The sequence below is a fragment of the Trifolium pratense genome, linkage group LG7 (assembly GCF_020283565.1).
Source record: "Trifolium pratense cultivar HEN17-A07 linkage group LG7, ARS_RC_1.1, whole genome shotgun sequence".
NCBI lineage: Eukaryota > Viridiplantae > Streptophyta > Magnoliopsida > Fabales > Fabaceae > Trifolium > Trifolium pratense.
The window spans coordinates 56,590,200-56,610,290 of NC_060065.1; the positions used below are offsets into that span (position 1 = coordinate 56,590,200).

The 20,091-nt window shown below is 33.4% G+C and overlaps 3 protein-coding genes across 5 annotated transcripts; 1 reads left to right on the forward strand and 2 right to left on the reverse strand.

The window, feature by feature from the left end:
• Window positions 1-2,097: 2,097 nt before the first annotated feature.
• LOC123894167 (uncharacterized RNA methyltransferase PG_1095) lies at window positions 2,098-7,106 on the reverse strand. Of its 2 annotated transcripts, XM_045944081.1 has the most exons (10): window positions 6,517-7,106; window positions 5,769-5,879; window positions 5,481-5,648; window positions 5,245-5,354; window positions 4,429-4,537; window positions 3,400-3,555; window positions 3,170-3,285; window positions 2,915-3,081; window positions 2,402-2,532; window positions 2,098-2,326 (listed from the first exon to the last, which is right to left on the reverse strand). In XM_045944081.1, the coding sequence occupies exons 1-10, from the start codon at window positions 7,003-7,005 to the stop codon at window positions 2,213-2,215; spliced, it is 1,671 nt and encodes a 556-aa protein (XP_045800037.1). In that variant the 5' UTR covers window positions 7,006-7,106; the 3' UTR covers window positions 2,098-2,212. The 2 variants fall into 2 exon arrangements, with proteins under 2 accessions (XP_045800037.1, XP_045800038.1); XM_045944082.1 differs by lacking the exon at window positions 5,769-5,879 and having other exon boundaries at window positions 6,517-7,084.
• Window positions 7,107-8,630: 1,524 nt separating this feature from the next.
• On the reverse strand, window positions 8,631-12,512 carry LOC123894169 (IAA-amino acid hydrolase ILR1-like 4). The gene is made up of 5 exons (XM_045944083.1): window positions 11,954-12,512; window positions 11,089-11,214; window positions 9,892-10,206; window positions 9,342-9,470; window positions 8,631-9,179 (listed from the first exon to the last, which is right to left on the reverse strand). Exons 1-5 carry the CDS (start codon window positions 12,371-12,373, stop codon window positions 8,772-8,774), a joined length of 1,398 nt encoding a protein of 465 aa, XP_045800039.1. The 5' UTR covers window positions 12,374-12,512; the 3' UTR covers window positions 8,631-8,771.
• A 1,500-nt stretch (window positions 12,513-14,012) lies between these two features.
• On the forward strand, window positions 14,013-18,809 carry LOC123898004 (jacalin-related lectin 19). 2 transcript variants are annotated; one of them, XM_045948848.1, is made up of 6 exons: window positions 14,013-14,154; window positions 14,640-16,025; window positions 16,135-16,308; window positions 16,471-16,725; window positions 17,820-18,029; window positions 18,217-18,809. In XM_045948848.1, the coding sequence occupies exons 2-6, from the start codon at window positions 14,685-14,687 to the stop codon at window positions 18,547-18,549; spliced, it is 2,313 nt and encodes a 770-aa protein (XP_045804804.1). In that variant the 5' UTR covers window positions 14,013-14,154; window positions 14,640-14,684; the 3' UTR covers window positions 18,550-18,809. The 2 variants fall into 2 exon arrangements, with proteins under 2 accessions (XP_045804804.1, XP_045804803.1); XM_045948847.1 differs by lacking the exons at window positions 14,013-14,154; window positions 14,640-16,025; window positions 16,135-16,308; window positions 16,471-16,725 and adding an exon at window positions 17,479-17,618.
• Window positions 18,810-20,091: the final 1,282 nt, after the last annotated feature.

Here is a 20,091-nt window from a genome sequence, read left to right on the forward strand (position 1 = left end):
AGTCATCGGCATAGCTTTGCAACATTTGGAAAACAACATGCGACTTTGACGAACAAAAAAATTTCAGAAAAAAAACACTAATATTGGACAAAAAAAAATCACTAATATTTATAAACACATTCGGTTGACTTTTATTAAAAAAAAACACATTCGGTAGACACATTTGTAACACTATTAATTCATAAAAAAAAATCATATACGTAATATTGGACAAATCCTTATGAGACAACGCAGTCTTAAAAATTGTGCAGAATTTCAACATTTTTGCATTCAATAATTCTAATTGCTCCAATCTATTTTTAATAAAGTTATTATCATATCAACAACCACTAAAAAATAATTGACCCTATTGTATTTCTTCATCGTTATCATTCTCGTCGTATTGTCTTTTTCTAAAGCTACACACTTTGTTAGAAGCGTCGACTCTATACCTATATATATATCAAATACAAGACTTTTTGCAATATTAACTCAGACCAATCGAAAGCCAGATCGAGGGATGGTCAATCAACGGGGCTGAGCACTACAAGCACAAGAATCACCATAAACCCAACGAACTCATTAGCTCGACGAACGATTACTACCGTCAACACGGAGTATCTACGCACCTAGTCCTTTCGAACAATATTAGGTCGAATTAAGTCTTTGATAAATTCAATTCGTGGAAGCTTCCAACAATAATGACCAAACTTGATCCTTAGGGTCTGTTTGGCAAGCCAAAAAAACTAGCTTTTAGCTTTTGTCTTATGACTTATAAGCTAAAAGATCTGTTTGGTAACAGTCTTTTCAGAAAGAGCTTTTAGCTTAATTTACTGACTTTTAGCTTCTTTTTCAAAAGCTATTTCAAGTAGCTTCTGAGCTTATAGCTTCTAACTTTTCATTTTTTCTTCCTCTTTTACCCTTGTTATTTTAACTAAAATCCACATTTACCCTTTATAATTTTGTTATCATTAGAATTTAAAATAAAATAAGTAAATACATGTTTGTTTTAACGTTGCTTCTTTTAAAATCACACACACACACATATATATATATATATATAAAGCATATCAACTAAAATGAAAATAATATTTTTAAAAAAATTCAGCATATAAAAATTAGTTTAATAATAATATTTGAAAGATATATTTATTGAATTAATAAACTTAAAATATTAAATTCTAAATATCTTAAATAGTATTAATTTGATAAAAAAAATATCATTGAATTGAAAATGTCCTTTTATGTCATTTTACATTTATCGGTCAGTTGAACCACTAATTTTACCAAACACTTCAATTAGCTTATCAGCTAGAAGCTATCAGTCATCAGTCATAAGCTAACTTATCAACCAAAAGCTATTTTTGCCAAACAGAGCCTTAGCAACTTCTTCACGTAAAGAAGTTATGCCCAATTCTTCAAAATGAGATTTTTTTGAAATAAAATGATAGGGGTAAAATTGAAAAAAAACATATTAAGCCATAAGCTTTAAGCTAATTGGAATAGCTTATCAAAATAAGCTATAAACTGTTAAAAATAAACTATAAGCTTATATGCTATATGTCATAAACTCAAAATTTGGCATTGCCAAATAAAGCCTTAATCTATGTGAAGTTTATTATATTAACATGAGTTGATAAAAAAATATTTTAAATTGAAGATATTTAAATATAAATCAATTAAAAACAGAACGCATATGTTACAGAATTATACCAAATACAACAACTAAAACAGAAGTGAAAGAGAAATGAAATGGTGTCCAAATTGAATGTAAAAAAAAAAAAAAAATTATTAAAAGATTAGACAGAAAAATTACATCTAAAATCTCAAGTTCTAATTAATTAAGTAAACAAGCTCCTCTTGTGAAATTTTGTCCACTCATCAGCCGAAACCTTCGATAGTAGGCTATAAACTTGGAATTATTCACATAACTTTTTTTTTCTTCACAAAATCAATTGAGTAAATTCCTCCATTTCAACTCAACTGCCCGTTGATCAATCGTGAGCCAAAGTACAGGTTTTCCTTTTTATTTTATCGAATTTACTTTTTGATGTAGCATGAAACCGCTTCTTCATGATGATTCATTCCATCGTGATTTGCAAAACAGAATCGCGGCGATTCACAATATGATGCTTCATTTGTATAATATCATCGTGAACTGCAAAGTAGTAACAGATGCAGCATAGAAAATGAAATGGTGCACAACCTTTAAATGGAAAGGTTTAAAAAATAATCACAGATCAACAAGCTCCAGAAGGCAAACACACTCAATATGAGGTGTGTGTGGAAACATGTCAACTGGCTGTAGGCCTATTAGCTTGTAACATCCTTTTATATTCAGCTCTGCCTGCACAAAACATTCAACAACTCAAATAGCTGAATCTCATGAACTGGAGCTAAAATATAATAAAATGACACGTACCACCCCATGACAGAGATAATCAAGGTCACGTGCACATGTGGCGGGATTGCATGATACATACACTATGCGAGGCGCCCTAAGATTTAACAGGAATTTAATCAACTTCATATGCATTCCTGGGCGGTTGGGATCTGTATCGGTCACACCAAATGACAACAAGAATATATATTATCAACACATTAAAACTTGAAATAGAGCTAATCTGGTTTTCCTGGCATGGAAATTTTCTACTGATGACTTGAAGCAAACATTTACTAACAACTGCATAAACCAGCATATCTCTCCATACAAGAAATACAAAACAATGCAAGTACTGCTCTAACGTATACAAATGAATGGCGGAAAAGTGAACAACAATGGCAATTTCAACAAAGTAGGATAGATCCATATCTTAATATATACGTCTGATCAAGACTGCAGTCACTTCAAATAAATTGAGCAAGACAAACTAATTGAGAAAAATAAATAAAAGGATAGAATAAGTAGGAATATGGAAATGTAGAGCAACAAAACCTGAAATAACAATGTCAGGTTTAGGAAAACTCTTCCCGAAATTCTCATCAATTTTATTGAGATCCCCCTGGACAAATGTTGCATTTTGTATGCCATTTAACTTGGCATTAAGCCGGGCATCTGCGATGGCTTGAGGAACTACTTCATAGCCATAAACATGCTTTACACTGTTCGAAATTGGAAGAGGAGACATTAATTTAATTGTTTGACAGTTTGTCCTAAAATACTAAAACCAAACGAAGATTTAAAGCTTACCTTCTGGCAAGTGTCAGACCTATGGTGCCTGTTCCACAAAACAGGTCAAGGACAATTTCTGAGCCATCTCCTCTGATGCCAGCACATTCTTCTATCAGTTTATACAACACTTCTGCCTAATAGGGAACATACTTGTTATATTTCTTTGATGATGGTCATGATTCAATTTAAGAAATAAAATTTGGGACATGATATAAAGAGAGAGCCAACAATTTTGGCATAGTGTAAACCTGGTGAGTATTTGTTTGGAAGAAAGAATTTGCTGATATTTGGAAGGTAAGCCCTCTTAAGGTCTCTGTAATGCTAGATTTCCCATGCAAAGTGTATTCCTCTTCCCCAACAGATGTGTTACCAACAGAAGTATTTACATTATTCATGATGCTTACCTATCATTCATGCAGAGAAGGAACTTAATGGCAAGGTAGTTAAAAACGGGATTTTACGTAAAATAGAAAAGGGGAAATAAAATCGTAAATTGTACAATCGTAACATTAATCGTAAGATTATACAAAATTCATAAAACTCAAATATATGCATATAAATTCATATATACGCATATAAAATTGCATAAGACAAAGGAAACCTTAAATCACATTTGAATACTATGTAAATTTAAATTTATTAGCATGAGAGTTTGAAGCCATTTGGAAATTTATCAATATTTAAATTTTTTAATAAATAATTGTTGTTTTTCATTAAATAGTTACTACTTTTGGTTACTTTAACGTGTGCAATATTGCACATGTTAGACAAACCCATATATATGGATTACGTATGAAGGAAACTGAGTACAAAAATGAAAATTTTATTCGAAAATAAAATCACATAAAAAAAATTTAAAAACAAAAATACACTTGTGATAGAAATGCTGAAGTTCACCCATCCAAAAACATTACAGGATCCATTCCCAGGATATTTCTTGAAATTTGAAATCTAGGGGTCAATCAAATTGACAGATATTGTTAAGGACCAATATCATCTATACTAAAAGCTTAAGGTGTTAGGAGGAAGCACCGGATAGATTCATGTCATTTAGACATCCCTCTGGGCTATTGCCTTTTTGGCTGAAGCGTGGAGAATGCACACGCCCATTTTACTTTGTATAAAAATTAAATTTGATCATAAAAAATGGGTGTAACAGGGCTGCTCAAAACTCTAGACCACTTGATCAAAGAATCTCTCTAACAAAGAAGCACGTGTGGAGAAGCTGAAGCAGAATGTTTAATCTTAACAAAAAACTGAAAAACTCAAGTACCAACCACTTCAGGAAATGCTGAAACTTTATCAACTAGGACCTTCAGCAGCTCGGGCTTGTAGGAAGAGGTCACAAAGTTGACCATTACTTCAGGCAGACCAGTCGTTACATCCCTGGATCAAATAATTAAATGTTAATATTGATATAAAACAAGGTACCCTTCAAATGAAACATTGTTATTTCACCCCTTTAAATTTTATGCCTTCTTCAGGTATTATTGCTCACTTTATAGTTTATATACTTAATGAAGTTTTGTTGAAAATTTGGAATTGAAACATTATGGAAATTGCAATTATCTTATGATCCACTGACTTTATTTTTTAAATTTTTACATTTCTTAATAACACATCCTCCCCTACCTTTGCCCTAGTTTGTAGATAAAAAAAATCAACTATGCACCGATCTAAATTCATCGTTTGAGCATTATCCGGTGTACGGAATCCCACATTGCATAGTGATATGGTTTGAATAATGGTTATAAATGGCGAGCATCCTTCACCATTAAGCTAGTTTTGTGCGGTTGGGTCAAGCTCAACACAAATCTTAAGATAGTATCAAAATCTATCATATATCCATTGGGTCACCCATTATTGAGTCACCCAAGTAATGCTCCGGATGTCCATTCATGCCTTCTTAGGTAGTTATTAGTCTAAATAGTGGTTATAAGTAGTAGGTATCTCTAACCTTATAAGGTAGTTTTGTATAGTTGATTTAGGCTCAACCAAAATTCTATGGTCCACGAATATAAATGCAAGAACTACAGTATCCATGTGTAACTAAAACAATTAAGACAGGGAACGCAAAATATAACTTAAAATACCTTCCACTTCTCAGCATCAAATGCTTAAGAAATCCTATGTGTGAATGAACATTGTAGGGAGAGAAACCAAGTTGTGGATCTCTCCAACATTCTTGGATAGCCGCAAGAACCTATTCAGATGTTCAAGACAAAACATAAGGAGAATGTAATAAACTTCCCAGTTGTGATATGAAATCCAAGTGTAGGTTACTGTCACTGTGTCACAGAAACAGGCAACAGATAATAACATTGCATACCTTATTAGCAGGATCAGATTGTAGTAAGCACTTGTCAATATTGATAATTTTATCGAAAAAACCAGGAACATGCAATCCAAGTGCATAATTTTCACTTCCAGCATCAACATTTCTTTCATGTAACGACTCCTTAGGCAACCATTTATAGGGACCAAATGAAAATTCCATCTACACAATAAAGAAAACAAAGCACAAACAGCTTAGTTATTAACCGATCCCCTCTGCATCAGATATATAGTCTTCAAAATTGACAATAACAAACAGAGCAATAACTAACTAATAACTAACCTTATTTCTATAATGAAACTGAATATCACAAGGAACAATAGGTTTCATAATCCCATTCAATTCCAATTCTTTGTGTGAAAACTTTCCAACATGTATGACTAAGTCACGGACCTGTTTGTATAAGAAACTTAATTAAAGGCTTATAACATAAGTGTTTATCATATAAGTGCTTGTATAAAAATGATTCATATAACAAAAGATAAAAATAAAGTCATATTATTTCCGTATAAACTATAAAGTATTATCATAAAGCACTATCATAGAGATCTTATAGGAATAAACTGAAAACAACTTATAGACATGTTATCAGCTGATTTTATAAACTCTCCTAAGTCATTTGATAAGCTCAAATAAACCAATCCAAATTGTCAAAGTTTTTTCTTATAAACTATCACGGAGAACTTCTGAAAATAAGCTGAAAACAATTTATAGACATGTCATAACGGAATTTTATAAACTCTCTTAAGCCATTGATAAGCTCAAATAAACCAATCCAAACATGTCAAAGTTGTTTTCTTATAAACTATATCACGGAGAACTTAGGAAAATAAACTGAAAACAATTTATAGATATGTCATAAGCTAATTTTATAAACTCTCCTGGGCTCGTTTGGATTAATTTATTTTTTATCCTATGAAAAATAGGTTATTAAAATAAATAAGTTTTTATATTGCGAAACCTGTGAATAATACATTTATTTGCTTAAGCTCCAAAATAAGTCGATCCAAACACGTCCTAAATGACAAACCTGTTCCTCTTTAGCTATAATCTGAGCTTGATATAACAAATTCTGCGTCTTACAACCACCACAATGAGGAACATAAACACAAGGCGCATCAACAATATCAAAAGGAGGAGTTAAAGTTTCAACTTTAGTAGCCTCAGCATAATTCCCCTTCTTACGAGTTATACGGCCGATGAAACGTTCACCGGGAAGTGCACGGTCAACCATGACAACGAAACCGGTGTCAGTGACTTTGCAGAGACCTTTTCCTTTGTATGCGAGTGATTCGCAGAGTAATTCTAGGGTTTGGCCGCGTTTTGGGAAATAGGAATTGGGGGTTTTGGGAATTGAAGTTGTTGTTGTGGTGGTGTTTGGTTCTAGTTCTGGTTCTGGGAGGGAACATGTGAGAGTAGAGAGAGGAAAACGATATGGTGAAGATGAAGATGAAGATGGAAATTTGAATTTGCGGAAGTGAAGTGGGAGAGTGTTTGTTAGGTTTGAAATGGTCGCCATTTTCGCGGTTTTTGCAGTACTATGTATGTCTGCTCAATGCTTTCTTCTTTTGCTACCATAGCCAATACATTAGATTATGAAAGAATGAAAAATACCATGATGAAATTAGTTTTTTTTTAATTGCACTTTTGATCTCGAACTTTTATAAATTTGCATTTTTGGCTCTTAATTTTAGCTCATTTTGCAAAAGATTGTCTCTACTGATTTTGACTAAATCAACCCAAACTTGAAACAGTGACTAACATGTCACGTCAGCATGTCTTATCACATATGCTGAACGTGTCAGCATGTCTTATCACATATGCTGAACATATGAGTTAACTTGGTCAAAATCGGTGGGGGTCAAGTTTTTGCAAAAGGGTTAAAGTTAGAGGCCAAAAGTGCTGTTATGAAAGTTAATGGGCTAAAATCGCAAGTTTGTGAAAGTTAGAGGACAAGAAAATGTAATTTAACCTTTTTTTAGGAGCGACAAACAACACTTAACACTCGCATATATAAGTCTTTAAGCTTGAATGTGAGTGAAGATGTACGGTATAATAATATTAACATTTCTGTGGAGTTAAGTTTTGTTGAAAATTTTTTCTTCTTCCACCGCCAGCCCTAAAACTCTTTTTGATTTTCTTCTTCTTCTCTCACCCATAGAGGGGTGGTTTTAGGTCAATTTTTGGCCTAAAATCACCCCTTTACATTTTTTTTTCTTCTTGCTTTTTAATACAAATAAGTGATTTTCACATAGTTTAAGTCTTATAGTTTTGTTTTCATCTTTGCGATTTTATCCTTTGTTTTGATTTTCAGTATTGTTGTCCCGTCTTAGTGCGGAGTATTGTTGTCTCGTCTTAGTGCGGAGTATTGTTGTCCCGTCTTTGTGCGGTGTTCATTTGTTTCAGGTTTGAAGATTAAGGTTGATCCAGTGCAGATCCAATCAATGACTTTTGTACCATCAACGCTACAGATCCGGCGACATGAATGTTCCGGAAACTTCAATATAGTCAAATATGTAGGCTTTTGCAATATGCCGTTTGATGCTATTAACACGGATGCTGTGAGTTTGTTCGCAGATTCATCCTTTTTGTTTTTAGCGATTTTGATTTGTATTGCATCGATGTACTCTTATCAATTTGAATGAATGAATATCTTTTATTTAGTCAAAAAAAAAAAAAGTTTTGTTGAAAAAAGTAATTTTTAAAAAATCTTTGGAAATAATTTGAAATCATAGTGACACCTTGATTTGATTTATTTTTTAAAAGGGAAAAAGCTTGAAAACAAAAGCTACAATATGGAGTGCTGACCGTAAAAAAAATTAAATTGAGGCAGACTGTGTAAGAGAAAGCAGCTTATAAAGATACAATTTTTATTAGTGAAAACTTATCAATTAACATAAAAGTTTATTTATTTGCATATGTTATTTTCATAAGTTTAAAAATAAGCCAAATCCAAGGGCCCTGTATCATGTCTACAACCAGACCCTTAAGTAGTGGCAGGGAAGTATTTCTCAGTGTCATTTTAATCTATTTCATCTTAAATAGTTGAGTGACATTGTTGTGGAAATTGATAAAAACTCATCACAGCTGAGTGACTTATGGCAGAAGATTTGCCACACTAGACATGATTACTGCAATTAAAGATTCTAACACAAAGGGCTGTGGAATTATTATAGTTTAAATGGCAAATTTATCTACAATAAATATGTCCAACCCGAATGCCCAACTACGTCTTGGTTGCACCAATGATATCGCCTTTTTGAATAATATTAATAATAATGTTTGCTATAATTCATCATGATATTTCCCCTCTACTACCGGTACCTCCTGATGAAGTTTAACAAGATACCTAGAAGCTAACGACGCGTGAAGTGCAGCACCATAAGGAAGTGCATCTTCATTTACTTTAAAATAGGGCGAGTGTCCCGATGGAAGACGTTCAACTGAGACCTCTTCCATTCCAAGGAGGAAGATGTATCCAGGCAAAGCTTCTTGATAGAATGCAAAGTCTTCTCCTCCCATCATTGGTTGCATGCCTTTAACTTTATCAGCGCCGAGCAAACTCTTGGCGACAGTTTGAAAATAGTCATGCAAACCACCATCGTTTACAGTTGGAGGGAATATAGGCTTCTCTTCATCAAAGAAGTTGACTGTTGCATTGCATCTCTGCACAGCAGCTTGTCCAGTGATAACCTACATCAACGAAACAGCCTTAGCACCGATATAGGTTTACAATGATAGCTATATCAAGAGTACACATTGTTTGGATAAACAGCTTAATTAAGTGCTTAAAAAAATAGAGCTCATTATTTCTATTTAAAGCACAAAATGAATCTATTCTTCTTCATAACAGACCTGTTCAATGCGATGTCTCAGTTGCATGAAGCTTTCCTTCGAAAAAGCTCGAAAAGTGCCACCAATTGTGACAGAGTCTGGAATAACATTGAATGCACCACCTCCTCTAATCTTTGCTACTGTCACAACCTAGGAGATATTATTTATGTTAGGAAGATATAGAGGTCTCAGGTTTTCATCAGATTCAAAATCTTTGTAAACAAATAATGTTTTGGTATGGTTCCCAACATTTTTTTCCTCAAATAGCCACAACATTTCCCAAGACAGTGTACCTCGAAGCAAAAGTCCCAAAAGAATACAAAGCTTTTAATGCTTCAAACAATGATGAGTTGGTAACAAGCATACGGTCTCAATTTAAGTGAAGTGACAAAAAAGGTGTAAGTGAAACTTCAAAAACTAAAAGTAGATAACAAAAAAGAGTAACTAAAAACAAGGAGTGTCAAGGATTGTTAAAGAAATTTATTTGGCAATGACGGATTAAAAAACGGTGCAAACCTAAGTTCTAATGGGTGATTGGAAAGGAAAGCAATAAATGAAATAAGACATTTACCTGGGAGTCGAGTGGATCAATCTCACGAGAAATAATTTGTTGTAAGCTAACAATCACATTGGAAACTGCCAATATGGGGTCTATAGAATGTTGAGGAAGGGCTGCATGACCTCCCCTGCCGCTTATTGTTGCTTCAAAGAAGCCATTTCCTGCAAATATAGGACCAGACCTAGATGCCACTTCACCTAAAGGTATGTTATGTAGGACATGCAATCCAAATATGGCAGAGACGTTTTCTAAGACTCCAGCATCTAAAATTTTCTTAGCCCCACAACCTCCTTCTTCTGCTGGTTGAAAAACAAGAACGACAGTTCCCTATACTAGTAAAAATAAGGAATGACATCACAGATCCATAAAAGGTCAAAAACAGTATAACAATAGAATCTTTGTATCGTTTTCGATTCTTTTTCAATCTTCTTGATTATGTGGCATACGGCCTTGGCATTATCATACGGCCAATAATTGATGAATTGACTTATGTTCATACGGCCTTGGCATGATTGACGGCCTTGGCATGATTGACTTAAAAACACAGAAACATCTTAAACACCAAAAGTGCTTAAGATGTTGGCATTATATGATAAAGGCATTTATACTATAGAATTCATGTTTGACTTTGGTATGATTGAATTAAAAACACAGAAACATCTTAAACAGCAAAAGTGCATAATCATCCGACAGGACGCATGAGTGTTTCAAATTGCAGTATATGACTGTTATTGTAACTGCAATGTTAAAGGTTTCAAAAGTTTCCACGACTATAGAAACCCAACTACACATCAACCGAAATCATTCTACAACTTTCCACTATCACAATTCACAAGGACCATATCATTTGTAGTTTCTGCAATTTATCAACATGCTTGGTTTCCATACAATACACCATTTTTACTTTATTTGTTTTCAATTTATCTACACAAGTAACTGAAAATAGAAAAACAAAGTAAGAAACAAGATAACATTTTTGTAATCGAAGATGTAAACTAATAATGCAGATGGAAAGCTTTTTTTCTCAAACGAAGGGCAACATCTGTCAAAGGTCATGAATGTTATCATGACGTCCTCAAATTCCAAATTTATTTCAAAAGCAATACATTAACAAAGCATAGCATAATATTTATCTCATGTATTAAGAACAGCTGAACATAAAAATAAAATGAAAAAATAAATATAAATATAAAAAGTGAAAAACCATACTTGTAAATCTTTTTCATGCTCCTTGAGGATCTTAGCAGCACCAAGAAGCATAGCAACATGAGCATCATGACCACATGCATGCATCTTTCCAGGTACTTTACTCTTATGCTCCCACTCCAACAATTCCTAAGGTTAACAACAACAACAAAATCTTCATATAAAATATACATATGAAACAGTATCCTCATAGAAATAAAACACAACCCAAAAAAATTGTCAAAAAAAAGGATTGAACTTAAAGTGAAAATGCCGCTATAGTGTCTTTTTGTTATAGTCCTTACAAGTTTTTTTTGTTTGGATTCAATCCCAGTAAATTCAAAAACTACTACATTTAATCTCTGATAAGTGACCCAATAAAATCCTGACTCCTGGCGTCATGTGGCCTAATAAGGTAACTTAAATTTTAATTTATTTACAATGGAGCTGAGGGTCGAACTCATGACCCCTAGCATACTACCCAAATTTCTCACCAGTGAATTAAGCCTACCCAAATCCCTCACCACTAGACCAAACCTAGTGGCTTAATTAGGTGACTTAAATTTGCAGAGACTAAATCCAAGCATAAAAATTTACCGGAACTAAAACCAAAAAACACTATTTGCAAGAACTAAAATAATAACATTTAAACATCATTTTTTTAACCACTAGTATCTGGCTCACTGGACCGCCTAATATGGTTCCGGAGTCAGTTCTGGCATCAAGTAGTTCCACCATCTCCCGATCACAGTTGTGGGGATCTAAAAGTGGACCAACTAACTATTGGTTCATTTAAACATCATTTTGTTTTTTCTTTTAATCAAACTTAGATAAAATCCATGGTAAAAATTAAAAACCAAAACCTTAATAAAACAATAAAAATATAAACCTGCATAGGAAGAGCATCCATGTCAGCTCTAAGAGCAACAAAAGGAGGAAGACCAGTTCCTATGTAACCAATAACACCTGTAACTGCAACTGGATGTTTATATGAGATACCCAATTGATCCAATTTTGTTCTTATAAGCTCACTTGTTTCAAATTCCTCATAACCCAATTCAGGATTCTCATGAATCTTTCTTCTGATATCAACCATCCAATCAAAAACTTTAGGCTCTTTGGCTAAATCAAGAAACTTAGGGATTGCATTTGAAGTAAAGGATGAGGTGGAATCTGAGAAAATGGGTGTTGCAAATAAAATGGAACTAAAAATGATGAACAAGTTGAGCCATTTGAAGAAAGTCATGAATGGATATTTCAAAATTAAGTTTTTTTTGAAATAATGTGTTTGATTATTAGATGCAACCATAAGATGCTTAGATTTTTCTCTTATTATAAGGTTCTGATGGTGTGGAGTTTATGAGAAAAAGGAATTTGTCGCCACTGGGTAATTTGGTGGCAATAATTTGACTTTTTTTTCTTTTATTTCTTTTAATCATATTTTAAACGTGGTCTTTTTGGTTTGAGAAATACTAATAGACATCAAAAAAATGTTGTCAAATACAGTAAAAGAAAATTGTGTATTTTTAAAAATGTGTAAATTATAAGAGATTTTAGATTGACTTATTTTTAAGTTTATAAATTTTTTTAAGGTAGTTTATGGGAAAATAGTTTGTAAAAAAATAATTTTTTATTGGTGAAAATTTATGAATTAATATAAAAATTTATTTCTTTATATAAATTATTTTCATAAACTCAAACATAAGTCATATTCAAACGGACTCTAAAGATAAAAAAAATAAGAAAGAGGGGGAAGTAAACTATAATTATATAGTGTTCTATGTGGAAAATACAATCACCAAACAATGCTAAAATTTAGAATGTCATATTGTTGTTGGCCGTTTGAATCAGAATCAGGACAATCTTGTTGCTGAGATGACAAAAAATTTGGTATTTTTAGCAGAGCAAATTCTATCGACCCGTAGGTGTAAATATTCTTATAGGTGTTTGAAGACAACGAGCGTGACTTTAGTCTCCTTTACTTTGTTTGGGCCTTGTATGATTTGTTTATGGTTTTTTTTCCTTAACTCTTTGTAAGTATTTGTAGTCGATCTCGGTACACCTTGTGTTGGAGAGACTGTTCTATTAATATACCTCATTTTGCCTTATTAAAAAAATAAAAATTAGGAGGGGTACGTTTTAGCCTACCATATTCTATCTCCAGGTAAAATGTCATTTGGTTTTTTTTTATCTTTGAGTAGGTATTCATAAGGGCAATTTGAAGATTCGGAGAGATCTGAGCAATGAGAAAAACTGAACATGAATCGCATAAAGTATCTGATATATAATCGTGATCAGATATTGCCAAACATACTCATAGACCATGTGTCAGTGAAAATTAAAATAAAAATAGAGTCAGTTAAGTCATCAGAAATTCGCTGATGTACGAGAAATTTTTTCCTTCACATCACCCGTGTTTCTTTTCTACTCTCCTTCTTTTTTTTGCCCTTGTATAAAAACTTTGAAACACATTTTTCGAAGTTTTCTAGTTTAAATTCGAAAAAAATTCCAAAAACACATTCTAAATTTTTTTCCAAGACAAGAAAAATCAGAAAACATATTCCAAAATATTTATTTAAAGACAAAAATATTTACTTAAGGACAAAAATATAAAAACGGAAACACGGGACTTTCCAATGAAATGGCCCAATATAGCTAAATAAAGAGCCCACTATAATTTAACTGCTCTTTTTACTTTTCCTTTTGATGTTTTCTCTTCCCACCTCGTGAATCTTTTATATCATCAATATTTCAATTTTGTCTTGTAGAAAAATTCGGTTCGCAGAAACCGAATCTTTACTAGTGTAAATTCAGAGTAAATTTCAATTTTTAGAAAACGAAATTTATTTTCAAAGCAAAAAAAAAATTTCAATTTCTACGACCAAAGTTTTTTCAAGGGCAAAATTGGAAATTGAGTGGGTAAAAAATTGGTGGGGGAGAGAAAACATCATTTCTTTTTTTCAAATCGAAAACAAACCCTATTTACCCCAATTTCGGTTTTTAGGGTTACACTTTCATTGTCATTAGAAATTTGATCATCATCACTGATCACAAGACTGTTCTTTCAGCGTCACCCTCAATTAATTATTGGTATGTTATTCTTCAACGATCGATAACTTCAATTTTATCACATCGTTTGTGTTTGATTGATCAATTTCTTTGTTTTTTCCAATACCCTAAATTTATGTAATTTACACGTTCATGAATTCGTAGGCACCGTTTATTTTACATTTTGATTTCAAATTTTTGATTTTTTATGATTTGCATTCCACAGAATTGTTAATCCTAATTGTTGAAGTTGTTGGCTTTTATATTGTGGTTGAATTCATAATCTGTGAAGTGATTCTGATGATAATCAGTCACTGATTTTGCCTTATTTGTGTTACTGGGAGATAGACTAGCGTTGATTGTAATGGCGATTCTCGGTGATTACTTACTGTGACATCATTCATGTTTTGGATTCTTTCGCCCGTCTTGATTACTTGTTATGATTTTTATATTGATTTGAAACAAAATGAATCTTAAGTCTTAACCCCGTTGTTTGTTATCTCTTTCTGTTTGTTTGGTTTGTAAAGTTTGAAACTTGCGGGGTTAAGAAGCATTTGTATCTGCCCTTTCAAATGGTATCTAGTGGTGAGGCTCAGCTCGCATCTCGTGGAAAGAAAAGGAAACATGGAAAGAAAAGGAAACATGAGATGGAAGATAATGATGACTCTGTTGTAGAGGGTGCTAGGCCAAAAGAAATTCAAGGGGAAAAGGATGTGGAGCAAATGACAAAGAGTGTTGAACCGGAGGATCGTATCTCTCAGTTGCCTGATCATGTCATCCATCACATTCTTTCCCTCCTTCGAAATGTGAAGGATGCAATCCGGACCAGAAGTCTTTCTACGAGATGGAGAACGGTATGGTTTTCCTATGCGGCGTTGGTTTTTTATGAACAAAAGTTTGTTGCAGGAATTGGACCTGAAGATGACGGTGATAAGGAAAAAATGTTTAGACAACATGTAGCTGACTCTCTGTTAACATACACTGAGAAAAATTTGCAGATACATAAATTTTTGCTACATATGACCTCCTTTGACTTAACAGATGCTCCACTTGTGGACAACTGGCTAACTGGTGCCAAGGCACAAGGCATCAAAGAACTAGATCTCCATATCGGCTTCAAGGATAACAAGCGCTATACTTTACCAGAAGTTGTCTTTATATCTGAAACTTTGACGGGACTAAGGTTAAGTGGTTGCATATTGAAAAGTTGGAGTGAAATAATGCTTCCTCGTCTGCAGAAGCTTTATCTACGGAAAATTCACCTAGTTGCGCACAATTTTACAAGTCTGATCTCCTCTTGCCCATCAATTGAGGATTTAAGATTGATACAGTGCTCGGGTTTGAAATTCTTGTTTATGTGTCATTCCAGTCTCAGTAGGGTTGAGATCCACAACTGCAATCAACTGAAGGAGGTTTGTATTTTTGCTCCTAATCTGGAGACATTTTGGTTTTGTGGCAAGAAATTAACACCTTGCAAAGTTAGTTTGGAGCACTGTAAATCTCTAAAAAAGTTGACAATAGATCATCCACAAGTGTCTCGTGACTTATTAAGTGACAATAAGTTATACAAATTTCCTGTACTGGAAAAATTGGATCTATGCATTTCTGATAAGATGAAATCTATTTTGATCGCTGGCCGTTGTCTTCAAAGAATTGTTTTAAAAGGATGCAAGAAATTGAGTTATGGTCAAGTAGTTGCTCCTAAACTTGCTTCTTTTGAGTTGAAGGGTGAAAACATGCCTTACTTTGACTTTTCCCCTTTCTGCCTCACGGATGCCAAACTTTCTCTTCAATCTAAAACTGGCCGTAGTGATGTTGGACTTGGACTTGGTAAAAAACTGTGGTTTTCGGTGGAACCTTTTCTATCGAAGTTCAATCGTGAAGGATTTAAATTGATTATGCATTCTAGTAAGGTACCATTCTTCTAATTTCTAATGTTTATCCCATACTTGCTCAGCTTCCTTTGATGAATTGTCATTACCAAATAACCATCTCCTTATTTATTTTTCTTACTTATTCCAGCATATTATTATTCATGAAGATTTGAGCAGCATCAAATACCCTCCTTTGCATGACCTGAACTTTGAGATTATCAAATCATCAGCATGTGTCAAGGATATTTTGAATGGTTTATTGCGGACATTGCACCCAGAATCTGTATCTATAGTTTCTTCCTCTGACAGCAAATTCGCTGAGGTATGGCAGCTCTTTCTTTTTTTGGTTTTTCAATACATAAGATGCATGCATTCATGTTGATTTTTTAAATATCTGTTATCAGTGATAAAGCAAGACATTTTACTCGCTGAAAGCCTACTTGAACTGTTTTTGGTATTAACTTTTTAACTAACGTGATTGCAGTCGGTGTGTGAAATGATTAAGATCAAAGATGAGGATCCAGCTTGTTGCAATTATAACACTTCAAAAAATAAATGCTGGCGGCATTTCTTGAATGATGTCAAGTTTGAGGTCGAGGATTTGGAAGACATGCTTTATGTTGGAGCCTCTGAAGACGAAAGTACTTCTACTTTCTATGTTTGGTTGCATCTGTCATATTTGGCACCGAGTGAGATAACTAATCTGAAGTTATCATGGAATTCTCCTGAACCTGATGTGGTGGAGGCATGAAAGACTTGTATAGTCATTGATTGACAAAAAATTGTTTAAAGGAATTTGTGCTTTCGAATTTATTCCATTGGCATTATACCTATGTCTTTCGGTTTGTATTTCTTTCCATTGGTTTCTTCTTTTTTACTCTTGTATCAAAATGAAGTTTTAAGTGACCAGTGTTATCTTGTTTGAAGGAACATTTTATATATTTTGAGCATGATTCTCACCCTTTTAGCCACTTTTATTATTTATTTTGAGTATGAAGTTTTTGTTTTGCCAGATATATATTCTAAATTATATTTGATGCAACAGCCGCAATCTCTTAAACTTGTATTTCTTTTTGCTCAAATGAAGTTAATCGTATTATTATCAAGAATAAAAATTCGGGGAGTATGAAAGTTATTGCGAGGAGCATAAGAGATAGGCGCACTTGCTAAAGCATGAGCACTAACATTGTTTATTGCCTAGTAAACACAAGCAAAAATTGTTGTGACTTCTAAAAAGAGCTCTATAATAATTTATATAGCATCATCATCTAATCTACTTGGCTTAACAAAGTGAATGCCATTTACCACTTTTTACAATCTAGTTCAAAAGTTATATTTATTATTCCTTCAAAAGTTACAATCACCCTCCACTGCTTAAAATTATAAATTGAAAATTAGTGAATTGAAATTTGTATTTTTTATTCCTTATGAGACAAGTTATTGTGCTTTACTAAAGCAAAAGTTATATCCTTTCAAAACTGCTCGAATCAGATACTCCATAAAAGCCACCAATTTTGTTCATTATCATTCTCCAATCTCCTTTACAATTACAAATACTAATAGTTGAGCTTTCAATACAAACCATACTTGCTTCTTCCGATCACACCCCTTTACTTGTCAATAGCCCTTATGGTAAAGAATCACTATCCTTATTATTTGTTTAGAGTTCAACATAACTATTGTTTTTCATTTTAAGTTTGTGTTTCCTTGGTTTTAAACATTTGTGGATACACTTTCTGACAAATAAAAAACTTATCTACTTTGTAGAATTGTAGATAGATTTCTTTAGAGCTAAACTAAAGCAGCTATGTATTTGCAATATTATTATTGTAGGAAGCAACAGGTAAGAAGAAGAGTGTGATAGTTGGACCATGGGGAGGCAATGGTGGGACTAGTTGGGATGATGGAACTTTTACAGGGATAAGAGAAATCAAGCTAGTTTATGATCGTTGCATCGACTCAATTTGTGTAGTTTATGATAAGAACGGTAAGCCTTTTGCAACTGAGAAACATGGAGGTGTTGGAGGCAACAAAACAGCTGAGGTGAGCACAATTATTGTTTTTTCTTATACGTTTTGTTACTGATTATAAAAAAAGTGATTCTGATATTCAATAATTTAAGTGATTTTTTAAAAACCATAAGCTAGTTCGTGTTTAGAGAAGTTGCTCATCAATGTTTGATAAAGGTTTAGTTTGCCTTATGACGTACATGCTTATTTATGTCTCCTAGATTAAGCTACAATACCCGGACGAGTATTTGATCAGTGTAAGCGGATACTACTATCCGGTTGTTCGCGGTGGTTCCCCGGTTATTCGATCATTGACATTCAAGAGCAACCGGAGAATCTTTGGACCATATGGAGTTGAAGAAGGGACACCATTCACTTTCTCAATAGATGGAGGCCAAGTTGTGGGTTTTAAGGGACGAGGAGATTGGTATTTGGACTCAATTGCCTTTACTTTGTCTAATGCACCTTCAAAGTCTCTTCTTCAGAAAGTGCAGAAAGGCTTGTATAGGCTTACAAGCATTGCTCCAAAATCTAAATCTTCCAAGGCTGGTTAGAAGACTATGGGAATTTAAGCCTCTAGCCTCAGTTTTATGTAATTGGTTTGGCTATATTGTGTGTCTTTTTGTTGCTTATATTTTCTTGAAGCTTGTAATACTATGAGAATCGCTTGTGACACTCACGTTATAATGTCGGTGAAACTAGTACGCGACGTTATAGTAAGATGTAGTTATGTGTGTGCTCATATTCTAGACTTGATATATCATATTTCATGTTTGATGAACACCTTAATACATATCCCTATTATTTTGGAAAACTAGTTAGCAACTTTGCAATGGACATGTTCCTACTAATTTTTTATGAATGTGCATTGGAAATTCAATGAATTCATCAATGAAATTTTGTCATCAGAAATTCTTTGTTTCTTAAAATAAATGGAGGGCTCTATTAATGAAAGAGTTAGATAGGCATGAATAGAAGATTAGTGAAATTCATTTTTTATGATGTGGCTTTGTGTTAGTTTCTTTTAATGTTATAAAACGTGGGTATGATGAAGATACAATTCAAAGACCAAAATGATAAGCTATTACTTCAAACGCTAGTGGAAATAGCCTTTACAAAAAAAAAACTATAGACTTAAACTAGTAAAAGAATTTTGTAAACACATGAGAAAAAATTGCTGCAAAACAAGTCTATTTAGACACATGACCTTGTAAAACTATAAACTAGTAAAATGGTAGTCTCGTTATTGTTAGGTTGAACGCCTTCATTCAAGAACTTGTAGTGTGTGTAAATTTCAATAGTATTTGTCATTTAACATAATGAATAATATAAGCAGAATTCTTAAAATAAAATTCAATTAAGTTGAAGGATAACAATCGTTAGTTGGTTCAGTAGTGATTGACGTTGAACTTGGTAGGGAAGACCACGGTTCGATCCCCTGCAATTGCGATCGGAAAGGAACTGGAATCATTTGATGCCATAACTGACCTCCGAATCAGATTTAACTGGTGGTGAAAGCAAAAAAAATAGAGGACTATTTTCGTAAGTTTTATCATTAATGTAATTTATTTTCTAAGTAGAAATTCAAATGCTCCCTTTCTAATTAAAAAAATGCCTAAACTTTTTTTTTTGTCAGGTAGCCTAGTGGCTTGAAATTCCACCTTTAAAGATGAATAAGTGAAGTGTTCGAGATTCGAACCCGATTCTTACATATAAAATGCTGATGTCCCTACCAACTGAGCTAAACTCACTTGGACAACCTCTTGTTTTTATTATGAGGTAACCTTTTTTCTTTGACAAAATAACATTATTTTTCTGTTGTGTGTATTATAGTATTGAAAAATAAACGCAGCATATATGGTATCTTAAGTGAATATTCAACTTAAGTTAGTCCATCAATTGGACCCAAAAAAAACACTAGCCCAGTGGAAAAGTCCAAAAAGTTTTGGATCATGAAGCATAAGCCCCGTTCTGTTAGTCACACGGACCTTGTGAATGACTGTACAAATTGGCCAATTTTCTTCTATTGAACTTGCATGGGCTCCACACACGTGTCTCAGCCCCTCACACCGAAGCACGAGACAAGCCCAACTTGA